This window comes from Hirundo rustica, chromosome 3, assembly GCF_015227805.2.
Source record: "Hirundo rustica isolate bHirRus1 chromosome 3, bHirRus1.pri.v3, whole genome shotgun sequence".
NCBI lineage: Eukaryota > Metazoa > Chordata > Aves > Passeriformes > Hirundinidae > Hirundo > Hirundo rustica.
This window is the reverse complement of record NC_053452.1, coordinates 10,834,436-10,858,142: the sequence shown is the minus strand read 5'-3', so window position 1 is coordinate 10,858,142 and position 23,707 is coordinate 10,834,436. Positions and strand designations below refer to the sequence as shown.

At 43.0% G+C, this 23,707-nt stretch overlaps 1 protein-coding gene across 2 annotated transcripts in view; it reads right to left on the bottom strand.

Moving 5' to 3' along the window:
* Positions 1-14,481, bottom strand: part of EFEMP1 (EGF containing fibulin extracellular matrix protein 1) — a 45,841-nt gene extending 31,360 nt beyond the window's left edge. Inside the window, exons 1-5 of one of the 2 annotated variants that reach the window (XM_040059419.2) lie at positions 14,414-14,440; positions 14,097-14,185; positions 13,895-13,982; positions 10,898-10,946; positions 10,459-10,719 (exon numbers count right to left, since the gene is read on the bottom strand). In XM_040059419.2, coding sequence (XP_039915353.1) covers positions 10,459-10,719; positions 10,898-10,946; positions 13,895-13,975 — 391 coding nt within the window. In that variant the 5' untranslated portion in view covers positions 13,976-13,982; positions 14,097-14,185; positions 14,414-14,440. Of the gene's footprint in view, positions 1-10,458; positions 10,720-10,897; positions 10,947-13,894; positions 13,983-14,096; positions 14,186-14,413 lie in introns of both variants that reach the window. The other variant, XM_040059420.1, reaches the window with a different exon arrangement.
* Positions 14,482-23,707: the final 9,226 nt, after the last annotated feature.

Genomic DNA, 23,707 nt, shown 5'->3' with positions numbered 1-23,707 from the left:
GTGAACTATTCCTGCATCCCAAACAGCCCCTGCATGGCTCCGGAGCTGGGGAATCCCCCAGGAAGCTTTCAGGAGGGTGGAGAAAGGAGAGACGAGATCAAGACCAGTGCTCTAAAGCTGTGGCTAGGAGAAGAGCTGAGGGTGTTCGAGGGTGTTGCTGGGTGGATCTTCTTGGCTGGTTTTGGGGTTTGGCTCTCTTACATGGCTGTGCTTTCAATTTATTTCAAAGGTGCCTGGAGCCTTATAAATCTGCATACATAGTAAGGAAGAGATTCTCCTCACAGTGGATACTGAACTCTGAGTGTAGCCAGAATGGAGAGAATGTTTTGATTTAAATACATAATGAAGGAACCTTTTCATAAATATATCTTGTCTAGAAATGGGGAATTTTCCTTTTTATAGGCATAGAGAGCCACAGTTTCTAACAGGGGAATACTTTGTCCTGGAACACAAACAAAAAAGTTTCCCCTTCCCCAAAGTCATCTTTTTTTCACATGCTGATTAATAGATTAAAACCTGTTAATATAGTTTCTGGATTGTTTAAGTAATGGTCAGTTTTTAAAAAAGCAGAAAATGGGTGGGTTTTTTTCCTGCACCCAAATGTTTCTGCACCCAACTTTTCCTGCACAAATGCTATCAGAAGTGTGGTTCTAACTGTCTTCCACCTCAGGTTAACTCAAGCTGTAAAGTTCTCCTGCTCCTGCAAACACCAGAAACCCAAGAGGTGCTCAGTGGTTTTAAGTCTATCATTTCTATCTGCTTATACAGTGCTTTCTGCTCCAGGGAAAAAGCACTGGAAATGTCAGCAATATCTTTGGGTATTGCAACCATCCACATATTATTTTGTACTCCAGTAACACGTAAGGAGAGAGTGGGAAAGAAAATCTGTCTTGATGCTTTAAGTTAAGCCAGATAAGACTGAGGAAAGTCTGGATGCAGAGTACATACAGGCAGGATGATGTCAGAGAAGAACACTTTTTTTTCTTTCCCATTGGGAAGTGGGAATGACTTTTGGATTCTGCACTCTTTCCCGATTTAGTCTCCAACAACTTCTGGGAGGAATGAAGTCCGGTGTCATCCGCAGCCCACAGGGACAGAGCAGGGGCTGCTCCAAAGCACTGCTTATTTCTGATGTGATTTGGTACTCACTGCCCTGTGAAATATCCCTATATTCCTGCTTTTAACACTCCAGGCGTGACAAACAAGTCCTTGTTTTACCCAGTTCTTGTTTTATCCTCTCAAAGTTTCGTGGAGAACTGGCTCCACAGAATAATAAGAAAGTCCCTTGAGAACAAATTCATTTATAAAGAAAGTGCTTTAAAAACTACAAGCATTTGTTGCTTCTGAAAGTGTTATTTAATTCCACCTACTCTGTATCCCAGATGCTCAAAATTTAATTTACTAACTAGTATGTAATATTAGTATTTAATTCCAGCTACTCTGTATACCAGATGCTCAAAATTCTCCCCAGAGTAAGTGTAGACAAGAAAGAGATCGTTTCTCCTGGTTTTTATTTTTCTAAGATAGGCCACATCAGCTAAAATCACACTTGAATTTCTGCTCTCTTTGCCATGTTTGATTCCTTTGCTCTGTGCAAGATTGTTATTAAATGTTTCCTTATTGGCAACCTCTTTAAAACGACACAGAACACTGTTACCTGTCAAAAGTCCTTGTGCTTCCCTATTTTAAGTACTTCTGACAACAGCTGTTACAGGATTGATAAGGATTTCTTTCTAAATTCATAATGCTAACAGATATTCAGGAACTGATTGTCCAAATTACTGCTTTTCTGAAATTATCAGGGTTTATATCCCATAAGATGCCTTTTTTTTTTTTTTTTTTTTTTTTTTTTTTTTTTTTTTTTTTTTTTCCCCTCCTTGAGTTTCTTTAACTCTGATGAATTTTAATTGAAATTGAAACTCAAACTTAACTCTTGGTATAAGGCCCAGTTTTGTACATCAATCTGCCTGGTCAAAGTTTGTCTTTGGGTTCCATCTGATAGTGGGATTTGTTTGACTGCACAGGTTCTGCCCAGCTACCTGCTCACAGGAATCCCACCCGTGCAGGTAGATGCACGTTAAAACCCTGGAACAAGCTCTGCCTGTACTCAGGAATCTCTATGGAACATCTGTTCAGGCACGGGCTGAACATGCTCACGTGCAGTGTCAGATTTGCTCAAATCATCTCACACCGCGTCGTGCACCAGACCAGGAGTTACCTTCATGTTAAATTCAGCTTGTAAAGGAAGGCTCAGCAATATCTTCTCCTCCTCAGAGCTGATCAAAACAGGCTCAGCTAATTAATATGTCTACTCAAAGTCATGGATATTTAAAATCAGGAGTTAATAAAGCCAGATTTGGAGTTTCCCAAAATAAACATCCCTTCACACGCTGAATTCTGTCATTCCATTAAAGTTCTTTTTCTTTAAAATTATTTATTTAAGCCATTCAGTAATAGCAACATACAAGAGGCTACAGAATATCTAATTTTAAAAATGCTTAATTAAGAGCTTGGGATACATTTTTCCAAAAAAGGTCTAATTAATTTCTGAGCCTCAAGAACTTTCTCTTAGCACTGTAGCTTATGAAAGTGTGTAACAAATATTTTCTTAGTCACTTTTTCCAGCTTTGATCATACAATTATACCTAAAAAAATGAGACATTTCTCTACTCTGCTTACAACAGGAGCAACCTTTAACATGATTTCAGATTAACAAATAAGACACAAATGTGAATGAGTATTAAAGGTATTTTATAATAACTATGCATGTGCTAAAATTCTCCAGAGCTCTGTAATTTGCAAACCCCTCTTGTATTTTTGGTAAAGTTAAAAGGTAGATGAAAGAAGGCACTAGCAGCGTTCTTGGTGGATTTTTTTTTGTTTGTTTGTTGTTGGTTTTTTTTTTTTTTTTTTTTTTCCTTTTTTCCCCAAGTTAATTTTTGCTGTCTATTGAATTATGACAAATAACTTTCTCTCCAAAACTGTTGCTTTCTGGCTGCTATGAAAACAGAACTTAGCAAATTAAAGGTGAAACAGATATTTCTTTGTGAAATTTCATGCTTTTTACTCATGAACTTTATATGTCTGATTACCTATTCCAGATAGTCTTGTCATACAGAGAACAGAGATCTTACAAGCCCAGTTCAGATCTTCCATCCTTGTGGACAGAAGTGTCTAAACTTTGACAGGTATTTGGCAAAATTCCCTTTGATAAGAACCCTTCAGCCCAAAGGAGGCTTAAATTTCATGTGACTTATTCTAGACCATGCATAAATGATGATAACTCAGAAAAAGTAGCTCAAGAAGCATCACAGAGGGGGGAAAAATAAATATTCTTGAAGTGTTATGAAAGGAGGTGGTCAAGCTCATCTTACAATAATCCCAATTAACACAGACACAGTACAAAGGGGTTGCCATGACAAAGCGCTGCACAAGAGGGGTTGACTACACCACAAAAAATGTGGAATGTTTAAGATGCATCGTGGTAGGTGAACTCAAAACTTACGCTCTCCTTGTGGTTTCTACCAGACCAAAAATATCTCGCCATAAGGGAGTCCTCTAATACACCCACTGTCTTTGGCAGTAGAAAAATGGCAAACCAGCAAGTCTAAACACCACTCTGAATGAGTTCCCACGGTGCTGGGGACTTGCTTGGCTGTGGGGCAGCAGATGGGATTCCCTAGAAAAGGACAGGGAGAGGAACACAGGCATCCCTGGGTGTTGCAGGGAAGAATCAAACAGGCCTCTGCTGCCTTTGCAGGAAGTTTTGTTCTTCCTGTAGGGCTGTTTTGGCACACAGAAACAGCAGCTAGCATGGGAACGGAGATATCACTTGGAAAGAGAATAAAATTAGGAAAATAAGTTTCAAATTTCAGCTCTTGAATTAGTTTTCCAGCTTCCTAAATTTGTGTCCCATCACTGGAGGTGCTCAAGAAAAATCTTGGACCTTCAAAAAAATGTGTCTGCAATGCTGACGTCCTTTAGAAACAGGATCTGGCAAAGGTGACTCAGTAACCCAGACTGCAAGAGTGAAAATAAAGCATGGGTAAGAGCATTTCCTTTATACACTAATTAATCTGAAGTAGGAATCAGGTTTGAATATGGAGGAAAAAAGTGGTGGTTGAGAGAAAATCATCCTGAGCAAAACACTGGGGAGAGGAGGAGCACAGAGCCTTTCTCAAGAGGCTGATGAGTGACTGTGCAGGAGACTGGGAGGAAACAAGTGCTCAGGGCAAGCACAATGAGAACATCCCAGTGACAATAGTGTCACTATAAAATTACCTGAGAGAGGTGCTAAAAGCAGCTGCCAGTGTGCCTTGGCACTGCCTGGGGAAGCGCCTGTATCACTGCGATGCTGTGGAATATGATCCTTTGAGAGCAGGTTTTGGCACAGGGAGCACAGCCCATGCTGCCCCAAGTCCTGTTCGGTGCCCTCTGGTGCTGCAGGTGACACCCCTTACTCCTGGTGTGGTTCTCCTGACTTGCAGGGTCTCAGATCTGAGTGTCTGCAACAGGTACAGGAATTCCTCGAAGAGAGAAATAAGTGCTCTGAGCTGTTTAATGGGGTGCCAAGTACTCTGGGATGCCAAGTCAGGATCAGGCATAAGCACATTCTTCCCCTTTGCTATCTGGTGTTATTCCTGATTGCATTGTGGAAAAGACCTCCAGCTTAGAGGGAGGAATTCTGAAGGAGGACAGATGGCTGGAGTTTGGATTTTCTTCAGGCCATGTGCCTTCTGAATCCATTTGCTGTGTTTTGTCTGTCAAAACATGAGCCTCCTCCGAGCTACTAAGGCAACAGGCTTTAAAATCAACAAATGCAGCCCACAAGGATGACAGCTGAGGTGACTACTGTGTGATCCCATTCTTCTGCTGCAAGAAGCCATGAGAACTGCTAATGAGTTTACTTAAACTTGAAGTCCAGTGCTTGCCTGCATAATCCCAATTCAGGAAGCTAAGGTAAATACAACTCGGGGAAGCTTGCTTGCCTCTAGTACACTCAGCCCGATGAGCATATGGGAGGAATCTTTAGCTGCAACACACTGAGAGTACTCCTGCAGGGGTCAGGACAATGGGAAAGCAGTCACTAACTCAGGAAAGGAAAGCAGCTGCTAGTATTTATGCTTGTGATGGATGTTCACAGTAAAATGGTCAGACAGAAGAGAGAATATCTCTCCAAGGTCTTGACTTGACACCCACAGCTGTGCAAATAGCACAGATGGGAAGATGATTCAGAGCGGCCCAATTTAAAAAAAATGCCCCAAACCAGGCCCTCAAAATAAAATGGGTTTTTGTGAACACCCCTCTAGACCCTCAGGGCTACTAAGGAGATGCTGCTTTGCAGGAGAATGCAGCAGTTTCACAGGTTAACAGCTTGAAAGGTTGGTTCAGGATGGGCTGATGAAAGATGATCTCTGCATGATGTATCTGAATGTACAAGGAATTAAGTGGAAGCTATGAAGCAGTGAAAGTGTCAGCTTGTGTCCTTCTGTGGTTCCTCTTAGATCTGCAAAATTCCTATGTCCCAGTAATGAGTATTGAATGACATGTAACCAGGTCAGTCTCTTAGAGTGGCTACAGCTGGCAACAAGTGTTCCCCAATTGCTGGAGTGCTGCACAAACACATGGCCTGAGGGAATCACTTTGAGCTACTGCCTTCCTAAACCACAGAACCGGGACTTATTTTTCCTGCCATAGGCTCTGTCCTCATCCTATCCTCAAACTCAACAGGCCTAATGGTGTTCACAGAATCATAAAGTATTTTGGGTTGGAAGGGGCCCTTGAGGATCATCTCATTCCACCCCTGCCATGGGCAAGGACACCTTCCACTATTCCAGGTTGTTCCAAGCCCCCATCCAACCTTGCCCTGGATATTTCCAGGGATCGGGCAGCCACAGCTCCCCTAAGCAACATGTGCCAGGGCCCCATCACCACCACAGAAAAGAATTTTTTCCTAATAATTAATCTAATCCTACTCCCTTTCAATTTAAATCCATTCCCCCTTGTCCTGTCACTGCATGTCCTTGGAAATCGACTTGCCTTGAGAGGAACAACTCTGGAACTAAACTCATCACACCTCAGGCTCTTTTACAAGCAGCCCTGAAGCATTTTTAGAAGCACTTCTTACCTATAGGAAGGGGTAAAACTTGGGATGGTGCAATATTTTACAAAAAGCTCTCCAAAACATTTCCATGGCTAAGGAACTTCCATAGCTGTATTTAAGGCCATGTCTGTGTTAGAAAATGGGTTGAGCCCATACAAGCGAAGCCCAGTTTGGTGCAGAGGCTCCAAAATCCCAGTCCATGTACTTCTGAGGCTCCCTGGAGTCTGAGTGCTCCTTAATGGTTGTGGCACATTAGTGGCACCCCTGGGGTGCATTTCAGGTTGTTTCAGCTGGGCTGGAGGCAGCTGCACGTTCCAGGAGCTCTTGGGGAGGGAGATCAAAGCACAGTCAGTGCAGCTCATTAGGAGCTGCAGTGCCCCAGCCAAAATGCCAGGCAAGAACCTGCTGCCAGAGCACAGCCAGGCTGTGCCAAGGGCTGCCAAGTGCACCTGCACGCACACACCTTTTATATCCTTTATAGGCCAGCTGCACATCCTTGACATATGTAAATATATATAAAATAAAGTGATTTTTCTATGGAAAACAAGTCATCATGAACTGCTCCCTCTTGTCCCTCCCTCATTAACAGGATGACAACAAAAAGCATTCTACAGACGAAAAAGTTGCCCTTATTTGACTTATTCACAATTAACTTCTTGAGATAAAAGCATCGCTTGAGTATGATAAGTTACTTTGAAAAGTACCGGAAAACAAAACAAACAAAAACCCACCTAACCTCTACAAGTGTAAAGGTACCTAAAATGATCAGGAGGAAAAATAACCACAGCACAGAAAAGAAATTCATTTGTTTTCCTCCTTCCGCAGAAGAGGAAAAAAGGCAACCAATGTCCACCAAGTCTGGGCAGAACTCTGGAAAAATGTTTTTCTCCCACATCAGCAAGCACTGATCTCTTGTACTGCAATCTCTCTCCCCCCAGTACTTGACACTGCAGCAGCACAAAGGGTTTCAAACAGGCTGGAGAAATAGCAAAAGCTAATCAACAGGGGAGCAAAAATGTTTGCTTATTTTATTGCTTGCATTGCCAGCATGATAAGAATTTAGGAAAATTAGTTCTTTTCCCTTCTCAAGTTTACAGGTTATTTGGTACTTTTTTTTTTTTTTTTTTTTTTTTTAAATTCAAGTGTTGTTAGCATTCTAGGAGAAGCCAGTACTTTCTTGCAGACCAGGTTTGACAAAATTGAATTAATTGGGTGATATTCTTTTGAAATCAATAGGAGCAGACTCAAATCACAGAGAGCCTAACAACAAAGTAAAATACACCTCAGTCCTCTATGCAGGCACAGAGTACAGCTATTTATAGTTTTTATCAGAAAAAAAAATCTGGGAACATGAGTTAACTCAGTAATTTGCTTCAAATTATTTCTTTGTTTTTTTGCTCTTCCCCATTACAGTGATACTCTCGCATTGGCAGGGCTGAACATCCCAGTGGCTTCCTGAAAGTGTGACCAGGTGCCACATATGGGAATCTCCATTAGGGACCAAATTTAGGAGTGACAATGAAGCAGAAATTAACTGGGATGGGGAGGGAGGGGATTAGGTAAGGTCATAAAATGAGAATTTAAACTACAGTTCAAGTGTTTACACTGAAGCACAACTTTTTCCACATCAGAGATCTTCCTCCAGAATAACCTCCCTCATCCTTGCTTCAGTTTGGGGGTTCCTGGCATCACTGCTCATAAAGAGTATCTTAAGAATGTCCTGGAAAATGTTTGCTACCCTCACGTCTAACATCAATGTGGTCACACTAGAAGATGTTTCTGCTCACTAGTAGTTATAAAAATGTGCATCAGCACATCACTGGAGTGAAATCCACCAGGATCAGTGTCGTTTACGGCCTTTTATTCCAAGCACAGGAGCCAAAGGAGCGTGTTTGGCCTGTCGTCCCCCCACTATTCCATGCTTTAAAAGGAAGGGGACATTTGTGTTGAAACAGAAGGCCCCTCACACTGCAGCATGATGTCAGTAATTCAGCTCCTCAGAGCATGTTATTGTTTGAAACAGAGGTCTCCACACTTTCACATTGGTTATAAAATACTTAGTGCTGCTGGACTGGAAGGAAAATGTCATACATCTGCAAACGATTAGAAGGAGCTGGACTTCATATTTGATTTACTAAACAATAAAACAAGCTTAAGTGTGACTATATCTGTAAGTTACACTCCCTAGGAGCCTCAAGCAGTTATCATAGCAAAGTCTTTTAACCATAATTAAATAAATCCGCAGCGGGACAATTGCTGATCGAGATTATCTTTTATAAGATATTTTCAGCAGTGAAAAGCATGAAGATCACGAAGCTGAATGCATGCTTTAAGTGCTCCAAAACTCTTTTATCCTTCCTTTCAAGCACACTGTCCACTACCCTTCTTCCAGCTGGAATGCATTCAGTACAATACATTTCAGCTTTTAAACACTAATATTTCCATGCTTTCTGCATTTAGATTGAAATTTTGGCATGAGGAAATGAGTAGCTTGACTCAGTCAAGCCCAAGATTTCCCCACAGTTTGTGTGCCTGCCGGTTAAAAGTTCTGGTACTGTAACAACACTTAGTTGTTGCTATAAATTAACCGAAGATTTGGGAATTGAATAGAAATATTTAGTTGCAAGTTCCAGGAAGCCAGAGCATGGTGTAAAATAAAAGCAATATATCACCACCAATTTCTCCTCAACAGAACAGAAACCTCAACCAGTTGTCAGTCTCTAAGTTAAACCTAGTCCAGAACCTTTGTTTGGACCACAAACTACGGGTACTAAATGCTGTCAAAATGCTCTACTGTATCCCAAATTTATACACCTAAAGCCATCATAGCAAAAGGGATGGTCATGTTTTGAAAATTTCTAGCATGACTTGCATTTTTTATCAAATAAAAATGTTATGTGCTGAAGTTGGAAGAGTTTGCTATAGTTCTTCAGTGAAGAGTAGTGCCAGCAGCATCACCTGAAGGAAGGAGTGCCAGACCAAACCCAGCAGTTCTGCTCCTGGTTCTGCTGCTGCTTTGCCAAGTTAAACTAAGGAAAAAGCCAATTTTCCATCCTTAGCATTGATTTTTCCTTGATGACCCCTAGTGAACGCCCAGGGTTAAGGAGATCTGACCTCCTGTGGTAGGTTCTGTACTTGACATTCTTGAATCAGAGTGACAGAAATCTTGGACATGAGCAGATAAGCCAGAAATGCAACTCTGAGGCTTTGCCTACAAAAATAACTCCTCCAGTCTCCATGATGATTACTGTGCTCCAGAATGACAGGGAATTTACTTACTAGTGATAAATAATGTCCTGTGTACATGAATACCAGGGAGAAGGAAACTACCACTGTGTGTTACAGCCTGCCCTGATTACAGTCCCTCAAGTACTATTTTATGTGATTATACTGTTTCAGGCCACAAAGTGGAAAAGATGAACCATGGGGTCAAGTTTTGCCCCCTCTTTGCACGGGTGTCCCTCCAATGTGCATGAAAAGCAAGTTTGTGAGCAAGGGGTAGAATGCATTTCTATGAAAGAAAACAAAACAATGGCCTAAACATTTGTTACTTCAGCAAGTAGAAGAGTAAACTATTTATATAAAATAATAAATGAAACAGTCTTAGTTTACAGTAGTGCTTGTGAGGCTCTTTCCTGAATGCATACAATTAACATTGCTAATGCCCTGAGAATTTTTGGCACTGTGTGTGGTGTATGTACACTCAGATGAAAGCTCTTCATCGCCATAGTTTCAAAGAGTGGCCAGGCTAGGACTGGAAGTAAACTGGCAGGGTCTGCCTAGGGCTACTTCCACAGAGATCAGAAGAGCACAGGCTGTTCAGAAGTTGAGTTCCCACTGCTGGAGGAATATTCCTTATTCACAATAAAAATACAGGACCCTTCTGCGCTGCAGCCTGCTCTAAGCAAAAGCTCATCTTGTGGTTATTTTTTGTTCATTCAGCATTCCCTTACTGAAAAATACAGAGTTCTGCAAACCTTTCCAGATTGTTTATGCCTTGATGCATTGCCCACTCTTCAGAGCACTTTCTTTCCTAGACATACTTAATACAACACAAAATGCTTCACTAGAGTTGTTTCAAGACTTTTTTCAGGAGCTACAGACAATGGAATTAATTCAAGTTTTTAGCCCAAAATAGATGGAACAGACTTCAAGGCTGCAACCAACTGCACGTTCTGATACCTTGAACAACAACAGTGACATTCATGTATTTTATTTTTGTATCTTTAAAGGTGTTAATGGAGCAATAGCCCCTTCCAGTCAGTGCAAGAGCTCGAGTCTGTCGTTCCCCTGGGTCTGGGGTCGCCCACACTGCGACTGCATCGGAAGCAGACCCGAGGCAGGCACTGGCTTACCTTGGCACACGTTGTGGTCACTTTGCTCATACCCAGCTGCACACTGGATTTGGTGGGTTGGGTTGGGAGGGACGCGCTGGGGGTCAGCCGGGGTCCGGCGAATGACGTTGTTTCGACCACTTGTGGATTCAGCTGCTGCTTCTTCTCGCTCATTTACAATAATTTGCGCCGTTCTGGGTAGACAGAGGTATCCTCCATAGTGGTTAACACATTTCATCCCACCTTTACATGCATCTGGGACTATTTCACATTCATCAATATCTGTGGTTAGCAACAACACAAGTCATGCTTTTAACAGTCGAACCTTCTGCAAGAGCCATTAACACAAAGAACACGACGAGACATGCACGCACACCTCCGTGTCCAAAACAGGGGTGTGCAATGAGAATACTTAAAGAATACCAGTGGCAAGTCTGTCTTTGAAAATTATTTACTGTACCTTTGCACCGTTGCCTAACAGGATCCCATTCATAGCCATCTGTGCATTGCTGCGGAGAAGAAAAGAAATAAATTTGATTACTCGGGATTCTTTGTTTTGGAAAAACAGTTGAGTTATTCAGTGAACTTGAAGCGTGGCACAAAGGGAATGCAATACCTTGGTAGGCTAAAAAAAGGGCAATTGGTACAGTACTGCTATGCAGGAACAGCAAAACTTGTGGGCCCTTTCCCACTTGGAATGCTCTATAACTCTGAGATACACAGAGACCCCCTCTGTCTTGGGAAGTTCCAAGATGTTGCCTGTTGTGAACAGAGTGAGAAAACCATTGCTTTCTCCTAGCCTTGTTCCTATGCCCTGTGTTATACCATCTCTCCTTGGCTGAATCCTTGGATGATCTTTGGCATGACCAAGCTGACCAGAATGAAAATCTTCTTATGAAAAGCAACAATTTCTTCTAAATTTGGATCTCATTCCCTGCCTTCCAACAAGTGGACCCCTTTCATCCCAGACTCGGTTTGCCAGAGGGACTAAGAGGACTCTGTGCCCCCAGACTTCATCCTCCCTCCCATTAGCACTCTAGCAATGGGGAAGGATCCCATAATAGCTGGAAATTCATTCACACAGTTTTTAATCATATGACTCCAGTCTAGGAAGGGCAATTTATATTGTGAGACACACAATAAATGATTAGAGTTTATAGCAGCAGGACTACTTATTTATACAAGACTTTGCAAAACTCAAACAAGGCTACACTCAGCAACTATTCATATCAATGCACACCAGCAAGTTCAGGAAAAATTTTAAATAGTATGCTCTGCATCTTCATTATTCCTCTGCCCAAAAACATTAAATTATCCAGAGGGCAGTCATTTTAATCGCAGGTCACGGTTACAAAGACTGATCAGCAAAATATCATGGTGCTACCAACTGCAGCAGAAACATTTAAAATATTAAAATATCATTGAATCAACCAGGCTGTGCTGTGTAGGTGCATCTTGGGCTTCTCAGGGTATTACTTTAATGGCCCCATACAAAAAAAGAATGGAACTGACTAATGTAATTAGTCACAGTCAAGCAAGCTAAATCTTATTGCAACTTGTCTGCTCCTGAGGGACTTACAAGTGACAAACTTGACTTTCTGATGCCAAGATCCACTTGTTGCAGGTCCTGTTCTCAAGTTATTTTGAGGGACTCATTACTGATGGACTCTGACTCAGCAGGAGGATTGAAAATATTTTCCTCTCTTGCAGGTGACACCAGCGATTTGTCAAATGTGGCAGCGAGTTGTAGCTTGGAAGGGTTTTTCTCCCCAAGGGGTAAGTGGACACTCTCTAAAGGATTGACTGCATGCTGAGTTGACAACTCCAAAGTTACTGTAGCTACGAAAAGGCAAACCCAAAGGAAAACAGCTAATTCATGCATTTACTGAATCACCCAATTCCAGTTAATGCACAACAGAAATACTGTCTGTTTAACTGCAAGGAGCCAAGTCCATCTATTACTGCAGCCAAAGGCTTTTACAATAGCACAGGATTTGGCCCTCCGTGGATACAATGTGTGCACGAGAAACAGTAGCATCCCAAGAGCAAAATCTCCCAAAGCTGGGGTTTTTAATGTTTCATTTTACATGATCCGCGTTGAAGGATCAGTGAAGCACCTAAAGTCTAAGACCTCCTCGAAAATGGAGCATAGGTTCCCAAGCCACATAGGTTTGCTAGAAAAGTTCAATTGGTATAATCAGAATTATGTGAAATGCTACATAATTAACCCACCCCCACATAATAACAGTGGGGAAGGAGGAGGGTGGGATCTCTGTTTAGTCCAGATTTTCAGAAGGTACTTACATCTTCAGTTCCCACTTACATATAGGAAAAAAAAAAAAAAAAAAAAAAAAAAAAAAAAAAAAAAAAAAGAAAAAAAAAAAAAAAAAAAAAGAAAAAGTAAATCACAGAAGCCTCTAAATAAAGCTACTCCCAGCTTTCAAAACCCTAATGCTTCTAAAGCTCAGTGTTAAAGTATTTTATTACTGACTTCCTGATGCTCACTTGAGACTTCTTTAAACCCTGACTTCTACAAGAAGGTCCAACTCTGCAATATTTACTTGCTTGAGCCATCCCACTGACTTCAGTGGGATTACTTGTATAAGACACAATCCCGGGCTTTGGCTGTGGTTCTCTAACTTTTTGCATGTGTGCAGAATTTTCTGCTTGTGTGGCATTGGGCTGATGTGTGTGCACATATCCAGAGGTCCACCCATATGAAGCAAGTTGCAGGGATTACAGCTGTAATCAGATGTGAAAATGCGGGTTTTTCCCCAGCCCTAGCCGGGGTAATTGCCACTCCTTCCATGACTCGCATTATGCAAGCCAAGCACTGAACACAAGCCGATGGAAGAGAAAAAGGCTGACAAAAAGACCTTTAAATCTCTTAGCCTGTCACTTGGTTGCAAGCAGAACCTATTTCCAGTATTCTTGAAGAATTTTATCAAGCCATGCAAAACCACTGCTCAAATCCAGCTCAGAAAAGAACAGTCCCATGATCATCCCAAGATTCAGATGTTTCATTAAGAACCCCAAATTTGGAAGTACTTACGTTTTCTTAAAAACGGCTTGAAACATCCATAAGAAAACACAAAGGAATGTTTGACCTAATTATCTGTCAAACTCCATATATTTCAAATGAAGGTTCTAGGGACTCTGCCTTTCTGAAAATGGATTTAAAAAATATAAAAACTTCCTAATTTTATTCAGTCCCTCAAACGGAGCACACAGAGGAACTTTTCCAAACAAGCAGTTGTAATGATTTTGCTCAATCTTGTCAACTTGAACTTTTAAATACTGTTTTAATGCAGGAACAGCTTATTTTATGGTTAACATTCAAACTCAGCAACCCCTATAGCACATGCTATACATTGGCAAGAAACTCGATTTTTCTTAAGGGTCATCTAGCAAAGAATCCCCGCAAAGCACTAATTATCTTCAAGTCTATTAAACTTACCGTGTACGTTATGGTTTCCTCAGTTTCCTGCGAATGTACTGTAATAAGAATGAGCGCAGCCAAGAACATAGCTGTCAACATCGTGAACCTTAAAAGAAAGGAAAAACAAATCAAGCAGGAATGCTTTTAGCGGTCTCTTTTGCTGGAAGAGGCTGCAGCACCCCTGGGACCGGGTCCTGCCGGGAGCCCACCCAGCCCCTACCTGGGAGAGGCGGTCGGGCGCTGCCCGCTCGCTCCCGCAAGGAGAGGGTGAGGCTTGGCCGTGCTTCCCAGCCCGAGGATTTTATCCAGCTGGGAGAGAGGGGCGGAAATACTCAGTCAATGGAGTTTAAAACACACCAGCGCTCACCGGGAGCAGCGCCGGACAAGGCGCACGCTTTGGGGCGGAAAAGTAATTCTTCGGTCAAAGCAAGGCGTGGGGGGCACCCCCCACCTGCCGGGCTCAGCCGGGGAGCGGCTCGGGCAGAGCCCTGCCCGGGGTTCGGCGGGCACGGACCCGCCCGCGCTGCCCGCTCCTACCTGCGGGACCGGGCGGGCGCCGCCCGCTGCTCCCGCCCGCTGCTCCCGTCCGCCGCCTCCGCTGCGCTGCCGGCGGCCGCTCGCTCTCCTTGCCCCGCTGCCGGTGCGGTGCCGGCGGCCGCTCGTTCCCTTTCCCGCGGTGCCTGCGCGGTGCCGGTGCGCTGCCGGCGGCCGCTCGTTCCCTTTCCCGCGGCGTCGGTGCGGTGCCGGCGGCCGCTCGCCGTCCCTCCCCCCGGTGCCGTGCGGCGCCGGCGGCCGGCCGTGCCCGTTCTCCCGCTGCCGGCAGCCGCGGTCCGTCCGCGCCCGACGCCCGCCGTTCCCCCGCCGCTGTCGCTGCGCGCCCGGTGCCGGCCCCGGGCTAAATAGAACGGGCGCCTGTCCCGCCGGCGCCGCGCGCGCCCCCTGCCGGCCCCGCGGGCGCGCGCGGGGCAGGTGCGGCCCCGCCGCCATGTTGGGGCCGTGAGGGCAGCGCCGGGCACGGCCCCGCCGCGGGCACGGGCAGCGCGGCCCCGCCGGCCCCGCGCCGGCAGCCGTGAGGGGAGGGCGGCCGCAGCCCCCCGAGCCGCTCCCTCATGGCAGTCGGGAGCGGCTCGGCGGCTGTGTCCCGGTTGGGATCTTCAAGGGAGCGCGGCACGGCCATCGTTCTGGGGTCGGTCGTGAGTCGTACGATTATAGAATCGTTAAGGTTGGGAAAAAAAGGACCTTTAAGATTATCGGGTCCATTACCGCCATGTTCTCAATTACAACCTCAACCAGATGTGGAAGTGAGACTGAAAATCTGGGTTTTTCTCCGGTTCAAACCTTTGGTAGTTTCCTCTCCTTCTATGACGTGCATTATGCAAGCCAAACACCAAACACAACTTTTTTACTTTTAAAATAAAATAAACTTACAAAAATGCCTTTTGATCTCTTACCTTTCGCCTGGTTGCAAACAGAACTTCCAATATTCTTGCCCTCCCATCGCACATCCACACATTTTTGAACATTTCCATGGGCGGTGACTCCACCACTGCTTTGGGCAGCCTCTTTCAGTGCCTTGCAACCCTTTCCTTGAATTTTTTTTTTTTTTTTTTTCCCCGTATTTTCTAATCTAAACCTCCCCTGGAAATTTAAAGTACCAGCAGCACTGATGTGTTGTGTTAAAATTTCGGTAAGATGAAAGCCATGAGGAGCCCTAGGAAGGGCTATGCCTGTTCCTCAGACACCACCTCAGTTCAGCAATCATCACTTCTAAAAACCCTTCCAAGTTGTGAAATGCTGTTATTTCCCCACCTAGGGGGAAATTTCATGGGCAGAAGGAAGGATGAGGAAGCATTGTAAGGGTTTAGAAGCTTTGGTGGGTTTGGGTGAGGAAAAGGTATCCAGGAATGTGTTCACCGGATCTTTATTTAATTCCCCAGCTTTGTTTCTGGCGGCCCTGTGACACAGTAGAGCAGCTCTATTCTGTTCCTGTAGTTCAATTTTGAACTAAAATAAGTTTTTGCCTCCTTAATGTAGACCTTGAAGGGCCTAGAGAACTGAAAATCTGAAAAAATATCTTACTAGGCTGCAGACTGCTGACACTGCTGGCCTGGAGAATGGCTTTCCTATACAATCCCTTAAATTCTTAACATTAAATTATAGTTGATCTTGCATAAAGCATGAGTTCCTTTTTGGACAGCCATACAGTGCTCATTAATTTTGTCTCTGAATCAAATAGCTTCTTATCTGTTCTAGAATCAGCCAAGCTGGTAATTTTAGAGTACTTGTAGCTGCAACCATATGTTGCCTTTTATTTTTTAGGTGGTTTTGAGAGAAGGCAGGATTTTCCCTCCCTCACTGCAGTTTCTATGCTTACAGGTGAGTGGGACTCCTGAAAACCTACTTACAGTCCACACAGCTCACTGGTAAATAACGAACAGAAGCAATAACGTGGTGTGAAAAAGAAATTCTAAGTTGACTACATTTTAGGACATTTTGCATGTACTTTCATGTGCATATTTGTTTCATATTTAACAGGCTATCTTTTAACATGTGTTTTCCTGCTCCAAAATGATTCATTTAAACCCTAAATTTCATTATTTAAGAATACAGCTTCACAGTGTTAGATGAGCTCTGAGCTGTTCACTTCCGTTGGTGTAAATCCGATTCCTATTTGTGATATGGTCCCTCATATATTTTAAACTTTATTGTTTCTTTCTTATAGAAAGAAATACAGCTATTTCTAATAACCTAATGAATGTAAAGTAGCAGCATAATTGCTTTTATCTACTTGGCAAGACTACTTAGTGAGTTTTGAATTCTCATTTGAATTGTGGCATTGTCATCCATGCCACACAAAGAGAAGAGAATTTAAGTTGTTGGGTTCTGGATTAAGTAAAAAAATTAAAAAGTCTTGTCTTAAGCTACCACAAGGGAAAACACTGCCTGTATTACAGGACTGCAATTGGGTTTTTCCCTTCTGGAAAGATGTTCTGCAAAGCTGAGAACAGCAGGAACATAATTTTGGAGGATGGCTGAACTCTGGCTGAGGAGGGATCCTCTTCCCTTGGCTTCAGCCAGTGTTATACATTTGCTGAAATGCCCCGTTCTGCCAAGGATCGCTGTCAGCCCTTTAAATGGAGGTAGGAGGCTCAGTCCATGATTTGGTAGTTCAGATAGTCCCTGCTGAGACAATTGGAAACTTGCCTGGTGTGGGAGAGCAGAACTTAAATGCTTGGAAATACTGATGGGAGTGTGAACGAGCTGAAGGACGACTTATTTACATATCTGGGGTGTCTGGAGATGTCCCAGTGGTCAAACCATCCCTCCTTCCATGCTGATCACGAGCAGCTTGGCACTGCTGAGGCCAACCCCTGTAACAGTTGATGAAGCCCTGTCAGGCTGGTCCCTAGTTTTCCTTTTTCCCTTACTTTTGGCTCCTTCTGAATACTGTGCACTGTACTCCCTGCTGCTTTAGTGAACTCTTTGTCACATCTCAGTTTTTGCTTTCTTTAAACCTCACAGTTTTCATAAATTCTTTAGCTTGAATGTGTTTACGACTTCAATGTTCGCATTTTTTCTTCCTGGGAGAATGTGTTGCCACCCCCCATTGTCCTCAGAAACCCAAGGATAGGTAGGCTGGAGGAAGACTGTGTGTGGTTAAAATGTCACTGCACTCCCAACTAATTCTGGCTGCTAGAATTGTCCCTGGGGGCAACAGACAGCTGGACATAATTTAGAGCAGGCTGAGATTGATACTAGAGGCTAGCCCGAAAAGAAGGAAAACAAAATTGCAGTTTAATCTCTTCTACTCCCAGATCTGACCCTCTTTTCCTGTTTCAAACATCGCTCCCTAGAACAGAAAATGAAGCACATGGAGAATTTAAGCAACTCATGTTTGTCAGCTTGGGGGACCATCGGTGTCAATTTAAGATGATTTCTGTCCCTGAGTGTGTCACATCGAGTAACACTGGAGTTGTCTAAACTCAGAGCTGGAATGGTGGAGATGTTATTTTCATGTTGGACTCACAGGAAGTTAAGAACATAAATTATTTTGATAACATGGCAGGCTGCCTTTCTGCCATGCTGCCTGCAAATGTCAAATTTTTTCCATGTTTCAGCTTGGAAGTAACATAGTGTTGGTGAAGGATAAATTGTGAAGAATTAGATGTCTGATTTTTTTATTGCTGATTAAACATGACAAATGTTAAACTTTTATTTGAGGTAATATTTTACAAGTTATTTATCTTCAAGGGAGGTATCCTGAGCATATTGTAGGTGCCATGAGGTGTTACTGTACTGTAAACTTAATTTGAAAGAAGGTCTGTGTTAGGAAATTGCTCTCACTTTTCATAGAAAGCTGACATAGAGGTAAAAATTCACCATATCAGTTTCTTATCACAGATGTTGAAATGACAAAAAGTTAATAAGGACCAAAATGTCAGTAGCAAGGGACAGAGAACAAATTCTCTCCTTCTGCTTAATCCTCACATTCAATCTAAACATTTATTTATTGTTATTCTTTATTTATTGCTTTGCAGTAGAGTTCATAGGTGACACATGATTCAAACACAGAATTAGAGAAAACTGACGAAGAAAAGACATGAGAGATGGATTAGAAAAATCTAGTAGTAGAATTTCAGCCTTTATTTTCTTCAAGTTATCTCCTTTATGAGAGATCTTGCGTGAGTTTTGTTATGCTGAGGCCTCTGGCTAACTTGGGCTAACCCGTGCTTTCATTTTTAGATGTCTAACAATGCTCTGAGGAGTTAAAGTATAACATTGTTGCGATTTTTTCTTTTGATTTTTGCTAAAGATCAAGCCTGTGGTCTGCATACAATTTGTCAAGCATGCAATTTGCTTGTCTGCTGCAATTTATGGGGATGTGATCCCGTGTTTTGTGTGTTTCTGTGGACTCCAGCAGAAATCTGGATGCCCAGATAAGGTGGTGACTATTCCCACTGGAGTCCTTTGTCATTAAAAAAAACATGAGAGAGAGAGTGAATGAGTGGGAAAGGCATCTCCCAGAGGTTGTCCATCTTTTTTGTTGGTGCAGTTGTGTAGCCCTAATAAATTGGGAATTGAAAGGCTTTGGAAGGGTGAGTGTGAAGGGTGAGTCTTCAGGTACAGCTGAACACAACACAAGAAATGAGGGTGTGATGGTGTGGGGGAAGGATGAGCCCATTTCACTTCCCATGTGTTGTTCATCACCTCTTGCATCTCAGGGAATAAGGATTTTCCAGGACTGCAAACCTCTCCTGGTGATACTCTTGGGTGATGTTGATTTTAGGCTTCGCTTTGGGTAATGAGAGAATATGGTTAATTGATGTTTTCTCAGTGTTTTCAAGGCTGTAACTTTGAGGTCTGTCTTACACAAGTTTACTCACCAGAATATCTGGTTTTATGCCTTAACCATACAGGTAATGACCTTTTGATGTGGTAAGAATTTCAGATATGGCAAATCTGGGCTGCAGCTTTAATTGCACTGTGATGATTTGCTTTTGCTAGAAAATTGCACCTGCAATTTAAATATTCCTCCTCTCTTTAGCTTGTATTTCTGACTTTTTCCATCTTTTTATAGTGTGCAGCAACTCTTTCTTTCACTATCAGTGATTTTCCTTTTTTTTTTTTTTTTTTTTCCCCCCTCATTCTCATGTCAGATAAGAGAAACAGCAGCCCAGAAAACATTCATCAGTGTAGATGTGTGGTTTTTGTAACACTGGAGTTGTCATTTCTTCTCCTTTTTCTTCTGGAAAACCAGCATTGCTGTGCATAGGAGTTAATGTCGGATGCTCCACTAGGTTTCAACCAATTTGGTTAATATAAGAACTTGTTCCCAGAAATATAACCCATTTGAGGAGTAGGCAGCCTTTCCGATATTCAAAATCCTATCTGGAATATATAGTGTTGTTCTGATTAAACCGTGTCAGTGCAATTCCTTGCTCTGGCTAAGAGGCAAAATAGAAATGTCAGAATTCAAATCCAGTATCACCCAGAATATGCTGGAGACAGCTGTCAACTCTAGTTTTGGCTTCCTGTGAAGCTTTGTGCAAATAATTTAATCTATTTCTTTGTATACTCTCTATGAAATGAGAAAAAGAGGTGTCTCTTGCCCAGGGAAGCGGGGTGGGTGCATTCACTTACCTGTCTAGGATTTCCAAAGATAGTTGATTGTCTTGGATACTCAGATCCCATTCAAAGTCCAGGAGTTTGGAAGCTTGTCTGTGAGGCTGCCTTCAGCCATGCTATGGGTACCTCAGCATCCCCTCAGCTGGAAGGAGAATCAGGCAGAACTCATCTACTGCAACATTCATGGGTGTGGATGAGTAAAAATTATGTGGCCTCTCTTTATCCTCCCCTCCATGTAGGAAATCCATTTCCCTTCCTGTGTCAGTTCTGAGAAGGGTAAATGTGGTGATACATGGTATGAATGGAAAACCTTTGTATGACCAGCATGAATTTATGATCGGCAGCTCAACTCCAGCAGCTTGTTCAAGCCTTAGTTTTCATTTTTGCAATTTTCCAGCTTTGTATTTAGCTCCAGTTTGAATAATTTAACCTTTCTTAAGAGAACTTAAGAGTATTGCTGGTTGTCAGAAACTGCTAAAGACATTCAAGGCAGACATTCATGTTTGAAACCCTTAACCCAAAGCTTTCTGCAGAGCCTCTTGGGCCTAAACCCGAGTGTGATAGTGCTGTGATCTTCCAGCACAACCGAACTGAGACCTCTCAGAAATGCTGTGGTGAAAGAGAACCGTAGAGGAACTTATTCATCAGGCAGAGCTCTTGCTAAGGACTGTTCTGCTTTTTACAATCTAGGAACATCAAGATCAGTAGATATATTAAGCAATAATTTGGTTCCATAAGCATCTTCTGAACTTTATGAATTTTCCTTTCTTTCTCTTTTGAGAAAAAAGTTAGTAATAGGGGAAAAGCAGGAACATTTCGTGTGGGGGTGAATTTGGCAAACAACCTGCCCAGTTAACCTATTAATTATTGTCCAGAGACACGACTTTTTTGCTCAATATCTGTTAATACTACAGGATGTATATCAGAGCATTTGAATTCCCTGGCATATTCAGCTTAGTGCTTGTCTTTAAGCTGTCATACAGAAATCACGATCCAAATACCAGCAGGGATTTTCCTCTCTGTGAGATTGACGGGGTTATCCTCTCACCCCTCTTTGCAGATACCTGTGGTTGAAAGGGATCAAAATTCTGGAAAAGGCTGGAAGATGATACCACAAAAAGCTGGCACAGAAATGTCCATAACCCTGTATGCTCCCAAAATATACTCTATAGGAGTTTAACCACATCAGGGAAAAATTCAGTTCTGGGAGTGAGGCAGTGAGAACACCACATCTCCAATCACTGAGGTGGAGAGGCTGCAGAGCAACCCCAACATGTCATTTGTGTCATAAACTAACACATTAGTTACTATATATTAATTTTAAGTCATGTGAAAGATGGGGATCCTTTTTTAAATTAATCAGTTCTAGTTCTCCTTCCCTGGAAGCCCAAAGCCCTGCCAAATTAATTCCTGCTCATTTACCCATTACTGTGCTTGAACCGTTGTAATTTAGAAGTGATAAAGGCCCAAAATAACCTGATGGATACAAAAAAACCCCAACCCCCCTCTCCACCCCAATGCAGAGCAGCCCAGTGCAGTTGAGTTCACTCTCTTACGTCACTTCAGAAACCCCAGAGCTCTCTTTGGCCAACAGTAGCCTCAGTGTGTCAGGGGCTATGGGGCCTCTTTGGCACCACAGCTGCAGGTCGTAAATGCAGTTCTGGAGATTAAGATATTAAAATGTGCCTCTCTGGGGGCTGCACAACAAGGCCTGAGGTGTTGCATTGTGTCGTCAAGGCAGCCTAGTGGCTCCCAGGGCTGCCAGGTGCTGCAATGGAGCACACGCCAAGAGTTTCCCACGTGAGGATCTGTCCTTAGCAGTGGCGTGGTTTGCCCTTTCCTCTGCCAGCTACGGAGTGTTGGCTGCTCCAGGCTCCCACTTCCTGCAGAAGGCTCCACAAGGTTAGTGACCGAGGTTTGCTTGAGCGGGAATTCAGTGGACATCAGGCAAAGGAGATGTAGATCCTTTGAGAAATGCAATGAATGATTTGTGCAGACCAAGCTGGAGCCCTGCTGTGTCCTCGTGGCTTTCCATGCATTTATAAATCCCAGCTAAAAGAGCAAGAGGCATGTGGCAAGAGTCACCTGCATCAGTGCGTAGAAGAGGAGTGGATTTACCTACCCTGTGTCTTAGTAGCACTTACTTCTAAACTTCATAGTTATTACTTTTAATCCCATTTTATGTAGAAAAGGTTTTTGATTTTCAGCTCAATCTTGGAAAAAAAATGCCTTTCTGTCTCGGTTTTGAAAGCCAGTTGTCTGCCAAGGAAATCTAGAGCTTCCCTTGGAATGGAGAATGTAAAGCCCTTCCTTCCCAAATTATTATAATTTTGCAATTGGGGGCTTTCAGGCAAAGATATGGAAATAGGAGTAACAGTTCTTTACTAGGAATATTAAAAAAGGAAAATACAAATGTAGTGGCACAGAAAAACAAGCAAGGAAGCAAACAAAAATCCTGGAAAGACCCTGACAGAGCCAGGGATACAACCTGACACCCTGAGGCCAGGGTGTTGGAAGCAGTCCAAATAAGTCCTCCTGGGGTAACAGATGTGGTTCTGTGCAGTAGAGATGGTCCTGTATAAAGTCCAGTGGTGATGAGGTGGGTGTGGTCTTCCTCCAGGAATCCAGTGGGAAAACCGTATCCCTAGTGGTCTTCAGTCCCAGTTTTTATCTAGGTAGGAACAGCTGTCTCCTCCCCCACTAGGTGGAGCATCTCACAATGGGCTGATGGAATGTGTCATGTCACTGGTGGGCCCTAATGGTCCATTATCAGAAGATGTCCCCCTGGAGGATGGAGGGGTGGTGAAGGAGATAAGAAACACTGCCCCACCTGGTTCTGTTCTAACGGCTGTGCCATTTTCAGGAGGCATCCACCCCCCTCCCCCCTAGAGTTACAAGAGAAGGAAAAAAACATCTCCCAACAGATAAAATAGAATATGCATTTTTAGGTTACATAACCCAAGGCACTTTCTCACTGTAATGTTTGACAGCACTTTAAACAGTGAGTTGTGGCTGTAGAAATTTTGACTTCTAGGGGCAATACTTAGAATGTGTCAGAGTTTTAGGACTTAGTCATTTCTGCTCGCGTTCATCCTTCATTTTTCAGATGTAGATCTCTTAATATAAGATATTTTACCACAGAAATTCCACCTCTGCAAGAAAACACCAGAGCAGAAAAAGCAGAATTGATTGAGCAAAAATCAAAGGAGAGCCCTTGGTTCAACATTTTGTCAGTAAATTGTGGCTGAGTTATTAATTATCTGTCTCATTTTTTAAGTACCTGGAATCTGTAAATCTTTCAGGAAGGCCTTTAATATACAAATCTCTGCATGTTACTGGAGCTCCTGACTGGTATCTCTGAGGAAGCTGTGGACACATGGAAATATGCCATCCTGAAGATGGATGATTTAAGTCTGTTGAAGATTGTTTGATTGTGTGATTATAAAATAGCTTTTTTGGCACTTGTTGCTGTTGGACTAAGGGTCAGATTCTTTCTCTGCCTTGCACTGAAGATGCATCAAAACTTGTGTGGTCTGACTGCAGTGGGTTGGGAGCCTGTTCCATTTTTGTGGGTAGCTGTGCATGTGGCATGTGCGTGTGTCTTTTTGGGGACAGGTCCTGTAGTTGCTGGTAAATTTCTTGCTGCTTTAAAAGGAAGGGCACAAAAACAGAGGCGGTGGCTGTGGTCTCAGGACCGTGGCACTG